Genomic DNA, 18,867 nt, shown 5'->3' with positions numbered 1-18,867 from the left:
TGGCAGAATGAAACATACCTCAAGGAAGAATAGCAGCGGTCCAAATATCTCAAATCAGAAAGGTAAGAGAGACTCAACAAGGCGTCATAATCTAAAGTAATAATACATTTTTAGACAAAGACCAATCACACATCATACAATCCAATCCAATCATACACAATACAGTTCAATCAAATCGTATATCATCCGATTCAATCCAATCGTATACAATCAGTTCAATCCGGTCATATACGATCCAATCCAATCCAATCATATACCCTTCCACCGTACACTTATCCAATCACATATCATATAATACAATCCATCCCATATCACCTAATCCGATCATATAAAATCAACTCAATAATCAACTCAAAGGACTCAACTCAATAAATATACAAATTAAATTATGCAATGTTTTGCAATTTAACTCAATCATCTACAATCACAATCAAACCAATTAGATCAAGCACAATCCATTCAATTGGGAGTTTCTCTAACTGACAACTATCACCATATGAGCGAGTGATAGTACAATAAGCCGACGTTGTTGCCGCGTCCGTTCATACCTTGCCAGGGTATGAACGCATCAACCAATCATAGATCCAATCCAACCGAGTCCTATAATGTCAGGAAAAACATTTTGGGGAAGCATTCGACTTTAATGGTTCAATCCCCTCCTACGTTTGGCGACATAGTTTATTGGTTCGAGTATGGACTATACTCTTACCCAATTCGGTGCTCGATACTCCTCTTAAGACTCAATATGCTCATATCTATCAAGTGAGTAAAATACTCAAAATGCTTATTTAGTCTCATCGGACTCTTTCAAATCAACTCATTTAGTCTCATTGGACTCTTTTCAAAACTCAATCAAATCTGGCCTCATTGGACCTTCTTTCAAATCGAATCATCTCAAATCATCAAACTCTTCTCTTTAAAATCTATACAATCTCAGAAAAATCGACATTTTAAAGTAAAAATACTCAACTCACTTATACTCAAAATACTCGCGTTCAGAAATAATTAAAAGACTTTTCAAACTCAACTCATGCTTAAACTCTTTTTAAATCATAGATGAAAATAATCATTTCTTAAACTCAAAATAGTGCATAAATAGTTTATGCAAAAATTCTCATAAATCATGTATTTAAAATTCCTTCTCAAAAGATCCTTTATTTTCAAAATACTCATAAGACTCCAAATCAACTCAGATTATGCAAATCACATATCACATAATCACATTAGACTCCAATCCACTTCATCACATAACATCCTCATCAACATACCTCTTCATCAATCGTTCTACACATATTAAATAATCACTATTCACATCATCACTCACACCATCATCAAAACATCATCACTCGCATCATTATTACACCATCATCAAAACACCACCATTCACATCACCATCAAATAATATCATCACATCATTGTCAAATATTATCATCACATCATTATCAAACATCTACTCCACAATCTTCATTATAGTCCTATATTCAAATTATAGAAACAAAGGGACATTCTTAACTATCCAATTCATTTTTTCCGTTCCAATCAATACATATATACACACAACTATCCATCTCAACCTCAAGACAATTATGACAAAATAAATCTCATCTTGGGTTCATGTGAATGAAACAAAACTCAACTCAAGAATATCGTCAACATCTATAAATCTATATACAAAGGTACATTTGTAGTCAATAATTATGAAAGATAACTATTTAGTAACTCAAGTCATTAAAAACATCAATCAACCAAAAGTAGCTAAAAATATTCTATAGTTTAGGAAAACTTTCAAGAAAAACCTTCTTAGAAGGTTCAACTCTTTCACAACTCCTAACCAACACATCTATGGGCATATGGAAGAACTCAATCCATATTTTAGGTTAGCCTTACATACCTTGTTTGAAGACTTTGAAGAAAACCTTGATGTTGGGTCTTCAATGGAGGACTCAAATCTTGCAGCTCTTGGAACTCTTCTTGTTGGAAATGGAGAAGAAGAAGAAGAGAGAGAGAGAAAAACTCCTAGGGCTTTTTAGAGAGAGAGAGAGGGCTGAAAATATGAGCTCAAAATGGACTAGGGTGATACATATATAATTTGGGTAAGTTCCCAAATTATCCCTCCTCAAAAGTTCTGAAAATAGGCTAAAAATGCACCTGGCGCGATAGTGGCGCGTCGCGCCCTTGCAGCGCCAGGATGATTACGCCTAAAACCTACACACCTCGTAGTGGCGCGCCGCGCCAAGGACCAAACTACTGAGTCACATTCTTGGCGCGATAGTGGCGCATCGCGCCCTTACAGCGCCAAGGCCAATATTTTCTGGGTTTTGGAAATTGGCTTGAAAAACCCTGCACACCTTTTAGTGGCATGCCACACCAGTAACCGAACTACTAAGGCATGTTTCTGGCGCGATAGTGGCGCATCGCTCCACTGCGGCGCCAAGCCCAGTTTTCTAGCAATTGCAACCCAGGCCTGAAAATCTCTGATGTACTAGTTCATATTAGGATCGTCATATCTTTCGACTATGAACTCCAAAAATTGAAATCTTGGTGGCGTTGGAAAGAAGACTCAATGTACTTTAATTTGGTAGGTCGTGGTCCACCCAGTTCTTTATATCCTAGGAGATATGATTGTTTTAAGTTGACCCTTATACTAACTCGTTCGAAAACTTAATCGATTGGAGTTCTTTGGACTCGACTTGGTGTTAGAGATCCCTTATAACCCCTAAACACATCTAACACACTTAAAATACTTAGCAATTAATCCTAACTCATGTGTAGAATTACAAGTCCTCCAGTCTGAGTCTACCCACACGTGAAGAAATATTCAAGTCTTTGCGAAAAAAATTCCGGGGTGTCACACACGGCCTTTATTCTTTGAGTTGGATGGGTGATTTGAGTTGCCCGCTAAATTATTCTTTATTTTTAAACTTTCTGCTGAATGAATGAATGAACGGATGTATAATCGAGATATGTGGTTCGCTTGGGAGTCAGAAATGGTTCCTGAGTGCCGGTCACGTCTAGAGTACCCTCTCGAGGCGTGACACGATCAACTTTGTGTCGGAATGTGACACCCTATCCAAATATGTGTCAGAACGTGACACCCAATCCAAATACGTGTTGAAACGTGACATCCGATCCAAATTATGTGTCGAAACATAACACCCAATCCCAAGATATCACAATCACAAGAACATTCAGTGTTTACAATATTTATACCACCAAAAATAAGTTCATCACAATAATAGGCCAGCAAATGATCATTTCACACATAATCTAGCATGTCTGCCTATTCATATACACACATGCATATTATGAAGTAATTTAACAAGTATATGAAACACATACGGGAACATCACCTACCTCAAATTCAAGCTTTCACAACTTTACAATGCAAGAGCCTTCTCTTTTTGGGTTTGTTCTTCTCATTCTTGGTCTAGAAAATATTAAATACATATCAATGATCAATACAATGGCCTAACTATCACGAATTATAACACAATTTCACTCCCTAGGCCAAACCTATGATCCTAACCTTACCCTAGAGTTATTTCCCATAATAGATTTTCAATTCAAACCCTCCCCCAAGGATTATCAGTTTATCACCCATACTTCTAGTTTCTAGAAATCAAAGTGAATCTAGGGAGTAAAACCATACCTTAAGCGTGAAAATCTGTGGAAAATCAATGAAAATCGCCCTAGGTCGCCTCTTGGGGTTTTAGAAACTGAATGTTGTAGAAAATACCATTTTTGGTCTTTTTCACGACTTAAGTCACGAATGTCCCACTCTGGCGGCCTTGCTCTGGCGGGATATATGGAAACATTGATCTCGGAGTTTTTTCTCCAAGCCTCCATTTGTCAACACACCCTTTCCAATAATGTATTAAAATTATGCTCTTCACTCCAAATTCGATTTCGAGAGTTTTACTCGCCCAAGTACGATTTCGCGAAGCCGTAAATGCTCCTTATCATCTTGCCTATCAGCCTGTTTAATCAAATTATAGATTTGACCTCCCATCATTCACGTGATCACCCTAGACTTCACCTGACTCAGAATTCATCCAAGTGTGGCCTACGCTCAAATTTTCTAAAGTTACTACCCGAAGTTTTCTGGCCCGAAATCTTTTCCCATTGGCCTATCCCCAACAACGGAAATAGGTTATTACAAACAGCTAGCTCAAGGACATTTGGGACAACAAGAAGTGCGATTACAAAGATTAATGAGTATTTAGGGGCCTTAGAGTTAAGACTTAGTCCAACTAATGCGTATGTTATTGATATAGGTGAGGATTTTTTTGATGAGGAAGAGGAAGATAATATGTTAGACATATGCTTTGATAAAGTGGCCAGGGATGGAGATATCTCACCTAGGCAACAAAGAAGTGGAAGCAACAAAAGCGAGAAGAAGACACATGGAAGACAACATAGTTGGGATGGTAAAGTGACTAGAGAGCTTGTTCCAAGTCACCTACCGATGCGACTGCCAAAGCAAAATCGTATGACAGTATCAATAGATTCAACAAGATGCAATAAATCCAAGAAGAAATGATGAACATCTGTTGTTGTTGGACAAATTTAAAGGAGAAGACAAGAGGACAATATTTTGGTTACTTTAGGCAAGCAACCTATCTTTTTTAATTTATACATTTGTAAAAGGAAGTTTGACTTTTAAAACTCAACTTTCTTCTTGGCTTTCATTTTTTTGCATTATCTAAGCATCCTCATTTGTAATATCATCATATAATGTATTACAAACTCTGTGAGGATCATAAAATACCTAGTTCTCTCTAGCTCTTATTTTCTTCACACTTGTTAATTAGTAGAAGTTTGTTACTTCATTAGGATTGGTAAGATGAGGCCTAGCCTCCCTTGCTTGTACTTGTCCGGGAGTTTTTTTATCTTTTAATAAAAGGCCGCTAGACACTCTAACAAGGACAGCCTGTTGAATTACTTGCAATTGTCCAACCTGACATAGGACATTTAACTCTTGATATGAGAAAGCTTCCTAACAACTTGATGGTGAAGACATGTGATACAAAGAGTTGGCTCTTTAATATTCAAATTACAGAACCATGGCAACTGAAGCAACTGCTTTGCTTTCCTTATGTTAAAACAGAATTGAAGGAAAATACACTTATTTTATCATTGTCTTTTGTAATTTTATTTGTATCTAGCTAAGCCTTTTTATGTTATGAAGAACGTTTCTTCGTCTGTATGTTACTGATTACTATATTGCAATCTAAATGTTCAAAAATGGTTTTCCTAATTGCAAATATATTCATTTCCCAATAGAGGAGGGTTCTTTCTTGTTTGTTGAGAATCTTTTGTAGATTTCATATTTCAGGCTTCTTTTCTGTTTGGGATGTGAAGCTAGCGAGATAATCATGTATTTCTGCTCGACTCTTTACTCCCTTGGATTTAACTATATAAGCGACTCATTTAAGGTAAACCATTTGCCTCCTCTCTTCTTATGCATGATAATTGTTTGGTCATAGCTATTGGTTTTGATATGATATTTCATATGGTCAAGTTGTTATTTGTTAAGGTATCATTGCCTTACAGATCCAGAATGTAAATTCTACGGGGTCAATTGTTAAGGTTTTTAGCATTAAACTCGTTATATTTTTAAAGTTATGGAATCATATCTACTATTTATTGTAATTTTAGTGAATTTTTACACATAAATTTATGTTTCGCGTCGAAAGTATATGTTGCAATGGACCCAGTACCAATCCATTAGCTTGTGGAGATTTTGCAAGAACAACTAGAACAAATTATCAATGTGGGCACCCCTCTATTCAAGCTACTCCCTCTGTGCCAATTTATTTGACTCACTTTTCTTTTTAGTCAGTCCAAAAAGAATAGTATTTCTATATTAGTAACAATTTGACTTGAAAATGCCTATTTTACTATTGATAAATAATTTACAGTCACACAAACATCTATGACTTATTTTAGACTACAAGTTTTGAAAGTATTTTTTTCTTAAATTCTGTATCAAGTCAAACTATATCATATAAATTGGGAGTACAAAATATGACCAAATATGCCCCACATATGAAGCACAGGCTGCACAGTCCATTGGGTTTTGGAAAGAGACATAAAAGCCCCTTTGAACCTTGGCAGGAAAGGTCATCCTCTCATTTCATTTGCATCTTATCCTGTTGAGGGGAAAGAATCAAAGGTGCACAAGATAAAAAAAGTTATTGTATTAGGAAAAAAAATAAAGAAACATGATGCAATATATCTTTATCCAACAATTCATGAGAAACAAAGATATAGTGATTTTTATCCACAAAAATGACAGCTTCTTCCCTCTCACTGAGTCTTGGACTTCCATCAGCAGCCAATAATTTGAATAGGCATGCTTTACACAACATTATCACATGTTCAGCATCAGAAAACACATCCCCTAATCAACAGAGTAAGAAAATCACATCTTGATCAATTATAAAGTCATGTTTGCATTAAATCCATTTTCTTCGCGGTAAAATTCTATTAGTATCTATTTCAGGATGTTTCATGAGGAGGCCATTTCTATTGGGAGCAGGAGCTCTGTCTTTGAGTTTATTACCCGCTACGCCCCTTCTAGCTAAAGGTACTCTGTTACTATAATTTTGATTCTCCAATCTTATCACTTTATAATCAAATGGTGTGACTGCAGGAATACCAGAGAACTATGAAATCTTTGTTGATAAACAAGATGGCTATTCATATTATTATCCATCAGATTGGAGGGTACATCGCGTTTTTAAGAATTGATTTTCAAAAAAAATTTAGTACTCTTCTTTAACTTGGAAGTACGTACATTTGTTTGTTAGAACAGGAATTTGATTTCAGAGGTCATGATTCTGCATTTAAGGATAGATATCTACAACTGCAAAATGTACGACTAAGTTTTATACCATCTGATAAATCAGATATCCATGATTTGGGGCCAATAGAAGAGGTAAGTTGTCGTACTATTCATCTACGTATATGTATTTAGCTACTATTGAGGAGGAGAAAAATAAAAAGACGTGTATTTTCTTCGTCACACCAACTTATTTTCTTCTTTCCTAAAGGTTGTGCCCGATCTGGTAAAACACGTTTACTCTGCACCAAATCAGGTGGCAAATATAATGGAAATGAAGGAGGTATGATCCTTTCTCATGCTCTCGATTATTTAGATACTTGTTTCTAGACACGTACTTTGCAAGTGTATTCTAAGCAAATAGTACACTGATAGAAATGAATAACAAATAATTCACACTGAAATAGTACAAGCTGAAATTCATGAACAATCTGAGTATTCAAAAGACTTCTTAGTTGAATGACAAATGATTATATATTGTCTGAATCTATTAAATCAAACAACAAAAACTGGTTAGGTAGTTAAAGTGTAAAATGAGTTACATTTGATATTATTAGGTACAAACATATAGATCATTTGGAACCTTCGAAAGCTTATATAGAAGCAAGGATCCTTCGCAATGACTTTTGAGGTTATTCATCACAAAGATTAAACTCATTATAATTATTTGATAAAGATAAAGAAGCACAATAAAAGAATAATTACTCTTCTGTAGAAGTGAATTGGCACAAGCCAATTTTGAGATGTACTTGCAATACATAATGTCACAAATTGTGGCCAAAACGTTTCCAAACACAAAGTGATCTACATAGAATAGCATAATATACTACATCAATTCGATTTGAACTGTTTGATTGTATTAATAAGTATTAAAAACATTTTTAGTGTGGCCAGAGTTCAGTGCCTCTATTCTCACTAGACAATTACATTACAAGATAGTGCTTAAAAAAAATACACGAAAATGAATATATAATTTCATAAACATTCATAGAAAACAACCAAATAAAATGAACATACCTTTGTAGAAGTCTTCAACTTGTCTCTATTATTTCTTCTAAATATGAACCAGGAAGGGCTTATACATACGGTAGATTGATCATTCCATTTATAATAAGTTGATTAGTGAGAAAAATTTAAGATAACAAATAAGATGATTCATTATCTAGTTAAATTGGTAACGGAAGAAAATCAAAAGTTTTTCAATTTATTATTCTTTCATTGGTTAACCAATAATTACAATAACTAAAATAACATTCAATGTTGAAATTAAAATGCAGCTTAAATTTACTATTTAATAATAATAATAATAATAATAATAATAATATATATAATATGATATATATATATATATTAATGGTATTATTGTAATAACTCAACTTTATAGGGGTATTTTGGTATTTCAACTTTCAACTATATATATATATGATATGATATATGATGATGATGTATCTACTTTTCAATTAGTAACGCTATTTATTTCAAAATAATGTAGAGAAGTACAAACGGGAAAAACTATTTCACCTTTGAATATGTATTGACATCTCCAAATTTTTCTCGGGCAGCATTTGCTACCATAGCAATTGGAAATGGTAAGCGATCTGGTCCGTCTCCTATAGCTTTACATCACAATTTTACAGGTGCAATTTTGTGCATTCGCATTAAGACATTTTGTACAGGGAGACACTACACACTAATCGTAGGAGCAAATGAAAGGCGATGGAGAAAATTCCGTAACAAACTTAAAGTGGTGGCCGACTCATTTCAGGTGCTGGATATTTAGAATTGCTCTAATGCTGGCAATCATATAGTCTTATTCCATGAAACAGGATTGTCTATATATCCTATTGCAATTGTATGTCGAACTACATTACACAGAATGTTTCCGGTATCCCATAAGTAAATGAAATCCTAAGTGTTTGCAACAAAGTTCAAAGTGATGGAAAATAAACTTCAATCACAAATAAAATATGATGAAACAAAGATTTTATTGATTGATGAATTTTTGAGAGTATAGTTTTGTTCTTCTCTTCATCTTCTCTCTGAATTTTCTCCGGTGATTTGAGGGTTGTAGTACCGTATTTCTTGAATGTATAATGATTTGGACCTCCTTGAAATATATTTGATCCCCGCTATATTTGATTCGCGGGGAAAACTTTGAGAAAGACAATATTTAATGTCCTGATCTCTTTGTGAATATTTCCATCAGTGTGTATATATATATATATATGAGATATTCGAGATACCCTTTCAAGGGAATATTTTAAATTTTATATAAGCGTGAGTTAGGATTTAGGATAGAGTAGCCTCCAAGAACCCTAATAAATATTGAGCTTGTCTCATATAATCCCACAAAATTTCGATATCTACAGTAAGAATATGACATTTTTGATCCTACATAAACAATTGGATGCAATACTTACGAAAACCAAATCCATAAAAAGCATTCTCTGCACGCAATAGTCATCCATATATGATGAAATCAACTAACCTCCTTATATACAAAGTATATTACAACATATATAGTGTTTCAATTCTTTCCCAGCTTTCTATAGCCAAATACATGAAAGAAAGATATAGTTGGTAGAGAAAAATGAACTGAAACTAACTACAACACCATCACCCCCACCCCTAGAATAGTCAAGGAACCCAAAAGCAGTGACAAGGAAAAGTTGATGATCAAAGCTACGGCTAAACGATCATTTCACTCTTAAATAACAAATCAAATGTACCATTAAGAGATGAGCAAACAAATCTCAATCTACTCCCCCTCCAAAAGAATATGTTTACACGTCCTTTTTGAATGGAACAAACCCCCCTCCTCAACCAATTTGCAGAGTTGATTTCTCAATGTTATTATCTCAGAAAGTCACCTTTCTAAGAAAAGTGATCTTTTGAGCTAATGACTACTAATCGAATGACCATATGAGAAAAACCTTCAATTTGCAATGCATCAGTCTGTTTATCAGTTTCACTGCGTGAACCCTGTCAAAACATATGATCTGATATCTTTATCATTCCTTGGTGCCCTAATCATTTTCAAGTTGTGAAGCACCAATCTGGAGAGTCTTATCACAATCCATTTGTCCTAAGTTGTGATGGCATGTAATCCAAACTTGATAGGCAAACTACAAACTCAAAAGCACACAAATTGCCAACTTGCAAGTTAAAATTCAAGAAATAATAAGATGAAAGTAGTGGTGAGGGTTTGTAGTTTTGTGTTTTGATGATCAACAAACCATGAGACCTAATAGAGGGATCAGGTCGCATCAACTTCAACTGATTCCGGCCGAAATGTAAGCCAGCTGTAATGCTGACAAGGTTGGTGAAAAGGTGTCTGCCGACTCTGCAAACTGTGTACTGTTGCACCAATGAGAGATATCGAGGTTTCTCTCATTAAAGCAATTAAAAGGAAACCTTTTCACAAACAAAAGATGTGTTTTCTTGAGATCAAAAAGGTGAATCTATCAAGATTTTCTCTCAAGGAGAAACATACAATATTTGCACTTAAGGGACCTGATCAAGCACATCTAGTAGAGCCTTCTCTTTAAGTATTGTTGTACTTGAGCTTGTAATCATTGTAAGATCAGTTTTTGATTAATAAAGAAACATTGATCAGTCGGGTGTATTTGTAGTTCTTGTTTCCAGGTTAAGTGTCAACATTGAATCAAGTTGTTAAAGTCTACATTAACTAAGGGTAGTGTCACGCCCCGGGAGGGTACCCTAGACATAACCGGCATCCGAAGGCCATTTCTGACCTCCGAGCGAACCACCTGGTCCATTCACACATTCGTTCTATCATATTCTCTTAGCGGAACTCAATTAATGAAATACTATTCACAATTTGAGGGCCGAAGGCTATACATGTTTAACTCGACAAAATAAATATAATAAAACTCCTCACAATAACCATTCAACCTCCCCACACTCCAGTCTATGAAGCCTCTATCAAAGTCTAAAAGGTGCCAATGACAAGCCCATGGCTACCAAGAAATCAAAGTAAAGGAAGCTACAACAAAACTATACAATAAGGTTCAACATCCTCCGGAAACTAGGAGGACTCACCAACTAGCTAGGAGTTTATGTGGATCTTCAACGGAGTGCCGGTCGATGATCTCTAGTACCTGTCTCTACATCATGAAACAATGCAGGCCAAATGGCGTCAGTACATAGAATGTACGAGTATGTAAAATGGCCGAATGCAATGAACATCAAGGAAGAATCAGTCAACTCAGAATCTCAACTCATATATCTATACAGGACAACTCACTCAAATGTCCTAAGTCTAAACAAGAATATGATTTAGATAGGACCAATCACATATCATTCAACTCAGTCTGACTCAGAGTACTATCAAGACCTATCTGGGAGTTTCTCTTAACCGACAACCATCACTTATGAGCAAGTGACAGTACAACAAGCCGACGTTGTTGCCGCATTCGTTCATAATTTGCCAGGGCATGAACGAGTCAATCAATCATGGATCCAATCCAACCAAGTCCTATAATGTCAGGACAAAATTCTCGTGGAAGCATCCAACTTTAATGGTTCAATCCCCCCTACGTTTGGCAACACAGGTATTGGGTTCGAGTATGGACTATACTCTTGCCCAATTCGGTGCTCGATACTCCTCCCAAGACTCAATGCTCATAAAACTCCATCCAATCAACTCAATCAACTCATATCGACAAGTCTAATTACAACCTTGTCAACTCATTAACTCTATCACAATCGAATCTCTTCCAATCGTACTATCCAATCAATCTCAATTATTTCTTCAAAAGAAATTTAAATGCACAATTATAGCAACATATAGACATAACCAATCATTTACTATATCCATTTGAGAAATCCTTGAGACTCATCACAACTCAAGACTTTAAATCACACTCTAAAATAGGCGACACTTCTTAGGAAAATAACCTCTTTTATCATAATCCACATAGTTAAGAAGATCAATAAAACATATTTAACAACTCATCTTCATCAACTCATATTCACATATAGGCTCATTTTGGGAACTCCTTGGCTCAACAACATCAACACATATAGGGTCAAATAAATAGGGGACAAAGTTCATATAAATATAAACTATACCAAGAAACTCTATTTTCATGAACATCTAACCTCAAAGCAAGAGTAGGGCACATGGGTGGACTCAACCCATGTTTTAGATAGCCTTACATACCTTAGTGAAGACTTGAAGAAAACCTTATGGTTGGGTCTTCAATGGAGAACTCAAACCTTGAAGCTCTTGGAACTCTTCTTGTTGGAAATGGAGAAGAAGAAGAAGAGAGAGAGAGAGAGAGAGAGAGAAAGAGAGGGGGACTCCTAGGGCTTTTCTAGAGAGAGAGTGGGGGCTGAAAATATGTCCCCAAATTGGCCAAGAATGATACATATATAATTTGGGACAATTCCCAAATTGGCCCTTCTCAAAAGTTCTGAAAATAGGCTAAAAATGCACCTGGCGCGATAATGGCACATCGCGCCATTGCAGCGGCCTGCCTAAAATCTGCATACCTCGTAGTGGCGCGCTGCGCCAGAGACCAAACTACTAAGGCATGTTTCCAGCGCGATAGTGGCGCGTCGCGCCCTTATAGCGCCAAGGCCAAAGGTTCTGGGTTCTGGAAATTTAGCTTGAAAAACCCTGTACACCTTTTAGTGGCGCAGCGCGCCAGGGACTAAACTATTGAGGCATGTTTCTGGCGCGATAGTGGCGCGTCGTGCCACTGCAGCACCAAGCCCAGATTCCCAGTAGTTGAACCCTAGGCCTGAAATTCCTACTGCGCTAGTTCATCTTCGGATCGTCATATCTTTCGACTCCGAACCCCAAAAAATTACATTCTTGGTGGCGTTGGAAAGAAGACTCGATGACCTTTAATTTTATAGGTCGTGGGCCACCCAAATTGTCATCTTTCAAAAGATAGGGTCGTTAGAAATTGATCCCTTTTTTGAACTCGTCCTAAAGCTTAGCCACGACGGATCCTTTGGACTCAGCTTGGTCCTAGGGGTCCTTCGTGACCCCACATCACCTCTAACGCTGCTCAATTTCTCAAAGACTCACCTTACTCATGAAATTGCTTCATAATAACCAAGTTCGACCTTACACGTGTACAAGAAAGGTCCGAATCTTAGGAAAAAAATTTAAGGGGTATTACATTATCTCCCCCTTGGGATCATTCATCTCGAATAACGAGAAACCAAGAATGGACTCGGGGTACAAATCACAGTCAAAATTTCAGTCATTCAACCAATCACATTCTCAAACAAATATCAATCAAAACTCAAAATGCACAAATGAATTCAAGTCAAGGAAATGGTCTTTACCTTCAACATTCTCTTCGGCAGGCACGAATAGATGTGGATATTTAGATTTCATGGCTCTCTCTGCTTCCCATGTAGCTTCCTCAACAAATTGGTTCCTCCACAGGACTTTGACTGAGGCGACCTCTTTGTTCTTCAATTTGCGAATTTGGCGATCAAGAATTTGGACCGGGACCTCTTCATAAGACAAGCTATCCTTAATTCTAATGCTATCAATGGGGACTACCAACGAGGAATCACCCAAGCACTTCTTCAACATCGAAATATGGAATACCGGATGAATAGAAGCTAACTCCGAGGGTAACTCCAACTCATAAGCAACACTCCCAATCCGCCTCAAAATATGGTAAGGACCAATATATCGAGGACTGAGCTTCCCTTTCCTTCCAAACCTCATGACACCCTTTATGGGTGATACTTTCAAGTACACCCAATCAGCCACCTCAAACTCCAAGTCTCTCCTCATCATATCGGTGTAAGATTTTTGGCGGCTTTGGGCTGTCTTTAGCCTATCTTAGATAACTCTCACCTTCTCCTTGTCTTGGTGAACAAGGTCAGGCCTAATCAACTCGGCTTCACCAACTTCAAACCACCCAATGGGAGATCTACACCTCCTCCCATACAAAGTTTCATAAGGAGCCATTTGAATGCTTGCATGATAGCTATTGTTGTATGCAAACTCTATGAGAGGTAAGTGATCATCCCAATTTCCCTTGAAGTCGAGCACACATGCCCTCAATATATCTTCCAATGTCTGGATGGTGCGCTCTGCTTGGCCATCTGTCTGGGGATGGAGGGCTGTACTCAAGTTCACCCTCGAACCTAATCCCTTCTGAAAGGATTTCCAAAATTGGGAAGTGAATTGAGCTTCTCTATCTGAGATGATAGACAAAGGGACCCCATGCAATCTGACGATCTTCTGTATATACAACTTTGCATAATCTTCTGCGGTGTCAGTAGTTTTAACCGCCAAGAAGTAAGCTGATTTCGTCATTCTATCCACAATTACCCAAATGGAATCATGTTGCTTTCGGGACTTCGGCAAGCCTGTAATAAAGTTCATGTTGATTATCTCCCACTTCCATTCTGGAATTCCTCTGTTTTGGGCTAAACCACATGGCCTTTGATGCTCAACCTTCACCTATTGGCAATTTGGGCACTTGGAAACAAATTCTGCAATATCCCTCTTCATCCCACTCCACCAATAGATTTCCCTCAAGTCATGGTACATTTTCGTGGAGCCTGGATGAATAGAGTATCTGGAACTATGCGCGTCGGCCATAATCCTCTCTCGAACATCATCGACATCAGGTATACACAATCTACTTCGGTACCTCAACACACCATCTCCCTCTTTGGTGAAAACCATCACCCTTTATTTGTGAACAACTTCCTTCAACCGGAAGAGGATGGGATCCTGATCTTATTTCTCCTTTACCTCTGATACAAGTGAGGACGTAGCCCCATCTCAAACGTTTACTCCACCTTAATTGTTCTCTTCGAGTCGAACTCCTAATCGGGCTAATTGATGTACCTCCTTCGCCAATTCCCTCTTTCCCTTTTCCACATGGGCAGTGCTACCTATGGACAACCTGCTAAGAGCATTAGCAATAATATTAGCTTTACCTGGATGGTAGAGGATACTCATGTCGTAGTCCTTGAGTAGCTCAAGCCATCTCCTTTGCCTCAAGTTGAGTTCCTTCTGGCTGAAGACATATTGTAAGCTCTTATGATCGGTGAATACGTCAACATGCACTCCATACAAATAGTGGCGCCAGATTTTAAGCGCAAACACCATAGCTGCCAACTCAAGGTCATGAGTTGGGTAATTTCGCTCATGAACCTTAAGCTGTCTCGAAGCATAGGCTATCACCTTCCGACTTTGCATCAACACACAACCCAAGCCAATTCTGGATGCATCACAGTAGACCACAAAGCCCTCTGTTCCATCGGGCAATGCTAGAACATGAGCAGTGGTTAGCTTGGCCTTCAATTTCTAGAAACTCTCCTCACAAGCATCGGACCATTGGAACTTAGCCTTCTTTTGAGTCAGCTTAGTCAATGGTGATGATATGGATGAGAATCCCTCTACAAACCTTCGATAATAGCCAACCAAACCCAAGAAGCTTCTTATCTCCATCGGGGATGTAGGTCTGGGCCAATTCTTTTCCACTTCAACCTTCTGAGCGTCAACCTGAATGCCATCTCCAGATACAATGTGGCCTAAGAAGGCCACTGATGCAAGCCAAAATTCACATTTAAAGAACTTTGCATACAATACCTAGTCCCTCAAAGTTTGTAAAACGACTCTAAGATGATAGGCGTGTTCCTTTTTATTCTTAGAGTAGACCAGAATATCATCTATGAATACAATCATAAACATATTAAGATATGGTTTAAACACTTGGTTCATGAGATCCATAAAAGCCGTGGGGGCATTTGTCAATCCAAAGGACATGACCAAAAATTCAAAGTGGTCATAACAAGTCCGGAAAGTAGTCTTTGGAATATCACATTCTCTCACCTTCAACTAGTGGTAACCGGATCTCAAGTCTATCTTTGAGAAATACATGGCACCCTGAAGTTGATCAAATAAATCATCTATTCTGGGGAGAGGGTATTTGTTCTTTACGGTGACCTTATTCAGCTGCTTGTAGTCAATACACATTCTAAGGGACCCATCTTTCTTTAGAACAAATAGGACTGGAGCTCCCCATGGTGAGACACTCGGCCTAATAAATCCCTTATCTAATAAGTCCTTCAACTGCTCCTTCAACTCTCTCAACTCAACTGGGGCCATTCTATATGGAGGAATTGAGATAGGCTGGGTATCAGGAAGAATATCGATCCCAAAGTCAATCTCCTTATCAGGAGGGACTCCAGGCAGATCTTCAGGAAAGACATCCGGAAACTCGTTGACAATCGAAACCGACTCAAGGGATGGAGACTCAATACTGTCATCTTTCACTCGGATAATGTGATAAACACACCCTTTTGAGATTAGCTTCCTGGCCCTAAGGTATGAAATAAACTTACCCTTAGGCATAACAGGACTACCCCTCCACTCTATGACAGCTTCGTTTGGGAATTTGAATTTGACAACCTGAGTTCTACAATCAATGGAGGCATAAAAGACATAAAGCCAGTTCATGCCAAGGATCACATCAAAATCAACCATGTCTAACTCAACCAAGTCAGCCAAGGTATCTTTGTGATGAATTGACACAGTGTAATCTCTATAGACTTTCTCAGCTACGACAGAATCACCAACAGGGGTAGCTATATAGAAAGGCTCATTAAGACATTCAGGGATTTTATTGAATTTACTAGCCATGTAAGGAGTTACAAAATATAGTGTGGCACTCGGATCCATCAAAACATAACAATCAAGAAAAGAGACTCGAATCATACCCGTCACGACGTTTGGAGAGTTCTCTTGATCTTGGCGACTACCCATGGCATACAGGCGGTTTGTACCTCCACTCGTACTTGAATTAGTGCCCCTCTGATTACCCTTAGCTAGTGGTGCGGTGGTAGAGAACTAGGCTCTGTTCCCCCATGCTGGACACTCCTTCTGAAAAATGGTCTATTTGGCCGCATTTATAACAACCAACCCTTCCCACTCTGCATTCTCCCAAGTGGAGCCTACCACACTTGCTGCATGGTGGCTTCCCCCTCGAACCTTGACTTACACTGGCCTGGGATTAAGAACCCTGGGGGCTGAAACTCTGGCGACTCTATCCTTGCCGGTCATACCTGTTCTGCGGCATAGGTGCACTTGCGGTAGATGAGGCATAATTGGGAGGCCTCTTCTGGAAGAAGGACCTGTTGCCCTTGTTTTGCCTCTGTTCATTCTCATGGCCCGCTGATTTTGCCTTCTTGCTCAAGTGCTCTTCTCTGTCCTTTCTTTTCTCCTCCTCTACCTGTTGAGCATACACCATTAATTTGGAAATATCCATATCCGAGATCAGTAATGCTGCTTTGCACTCCTTCTTCACATGCCTCCCTAATCCAGAGACGAACTTCCTCATCTTTGACCTCATATCTGGGATCATTTTTGGAGCATACCTGGATAGCTGGATGAACTTCAGGCCATACTCCTTAACTATCATGCCTTCCTGTTTCAAATTTACAAACTCCTCCACCTTTGCTTCCCTCAATTCTAGAGGGAAAAAGTGGTTAAGAAAGGCTCCCTCAAATTCATCCCACCTAGCAGGTTCAGCATCCTCACCCCTACCTTGCTCCCATTGGTTATATCAGATGTTTTCCACATCCTTGAGTTGATAAGACACCAACTCAACCCCCTCAATTTCCGTAGCATGCATAGCTTTCAGAATTTTCCACATCTCATTAATAAAATTTTGGGGATCTTCATCAACCTTAGAACCCGTGAATGCCGGCGTATTCATTCTCAGAAAGTCTCGAATTCTAGCGACAGCAGACGGCTCTTGGGAACTAGAGCTAAGAGTCGGCAAACTTTAGTTGAGTGAGCATTGCAATCGCCCCTCTAAATTTTGCCTCTGACGTGGGTGCAGGCGGAGTAGCAGGCACTTGGGGCGCCTACGCATACCTCACAGGTCGGCCTCTAGCCCTTGCCGAGCGTACCTCAAACTAGGGCATCTCTACATTATCGGCATTCCTCTGGCTAGCAGTCCATTTTGGAGGAATTATCTGCAATGTATAAACGCATGAATTAGAAGGGAAGTTTCATAGAGTTTAACTCCATTGCATGAACTCCGAGTATGAAAGAGGGGAAACAATTCCTAATATCCTATAGCCTCCTGCTTATAAGTGTGGTGCACAACACACCCATAAGCAAGACTCTACTAGACACGGCTTCATAGACTCCCTAGGACACTTGAACTCTGTGCTCTGATACCATGTTTGTCACGCCCTGGGAGGGTACCCTAGACGTAACCAGCACCCGAAGGCCATTTCTGACCTTCGAGCAAACCACCTGGTCCAGTCACACATTCGTTCTATCACATTCTCTTAGCGGAACTCAATTAATGAAATACTATTCACAATATGAGGGCCGAAGGCCATACATGTTTAACTCGACAAAATAAATATAATAAAACTCCTCACAATAACCATTCAACCTCCCTACACTCCAGTCTATGAAGCCTCTATCAAAGTCTAAAAGGTGCCAATGACAAGCCCATGGCTACCAAGAAATCAAAGTAAAGGAGGCTGCAACAAAACTATACAATAAGGTTCAACATCCTCCGGAAACTAGGAGGACTCACCAACTAGCTGGGAGTGTATGTAGATCTTTAACGGAGCGCCGGTCGATGATCTTTAGTTCCTGTCTCTACATCAAGAAACGATGCAGGCTAAATGACGTCAGTACATGGAATGTACGAGTATGTAAAATGGCCGAATATAATGAACATCAAGGAAGAATCAGTCAACTCAGAATCTAAACTCATATATATATATATATCTATACAGGACAACTCACTTAAATATCCTAAGTCTAAACAAGAATATGATTTAGATGGGACCAATCACATATCATTCAACTCAGTCTGACTCAGATTACTATCAAGACCTATCTGGGAGTTTCTCTTAACCGACAACCATCACTTATGAGCCAGTAACAGTACAACATGCCGACGTTGTTGCTGTATCCGTTCATAATTTGCCAGGGCATGAACGAGTCAATCAATCATGGATCTAATCCAACCAAGTCCTATAAT

General features: G+C 38.4%; 1 protein-coding gene across 2 annotated transcripts; it reads left to right on the top strand.

Annotated features, from left to right (window-relative positions):
* Positions 1 to 6,147: 6,147 nt before the first annotated feature.
* Positions 6,148 to 8,843, top strand: LOC129877446 (photosynthetic NDH subunit of lumenal location 1, chloroplastic). Of its 2 annotated transcripts, XM_055952947.1 has the most exons (7): positions 6,154 to 6,415; positions 6,506 to 6,589; positions 6,656 to 6,729; positions 6,818 to 6,940; positions 7,056 to 7,127; positions 8,337 to 8,433; positions 8,521 to 8,843. In XM_055952947.1, the coding sequence occupies exons 1-7, from the start codon at positions 6,292 to 6,294 to the stop codon at positions 8,622 to 8,624; spliced, it is 678 nt and encodes a 225-aa protein (XP_055808922.1). In that variant the 5' UTR covers positions 6,154 to 6,291; the 3' UTR covers positions 8,625 to 8,843. The 2 variants fall into 2 exon arrangements, with proteins under 2 accessions (XP_055808921.1, XP_055808922.1); XM_055952946.1 differs by having other exon boundaries at positions 6,148 to 6,415; positions 8,337 to 8,843.
* Positions 8,844 to 18,867: the final 10,024 nt, after the last annotated feature.

Source organism: Solanum dulcamara, chromosome 12, assembly GCF_947179165.1.
Source record: "Solanum dulcamara chromosome 12, daSolDulc1.2, whole genome shotgun sequence".
NCBI lineage: Eukaryota > Viridiplantae > Streptophyta > Magnoliopsida > Solanales > Solanaceae > Solanum > Solanum dulcamara.
Note: the sequence above shows the minus strand (reverse complement) of the source record. Positions and strands in the feature narration are given on the sequence as shown.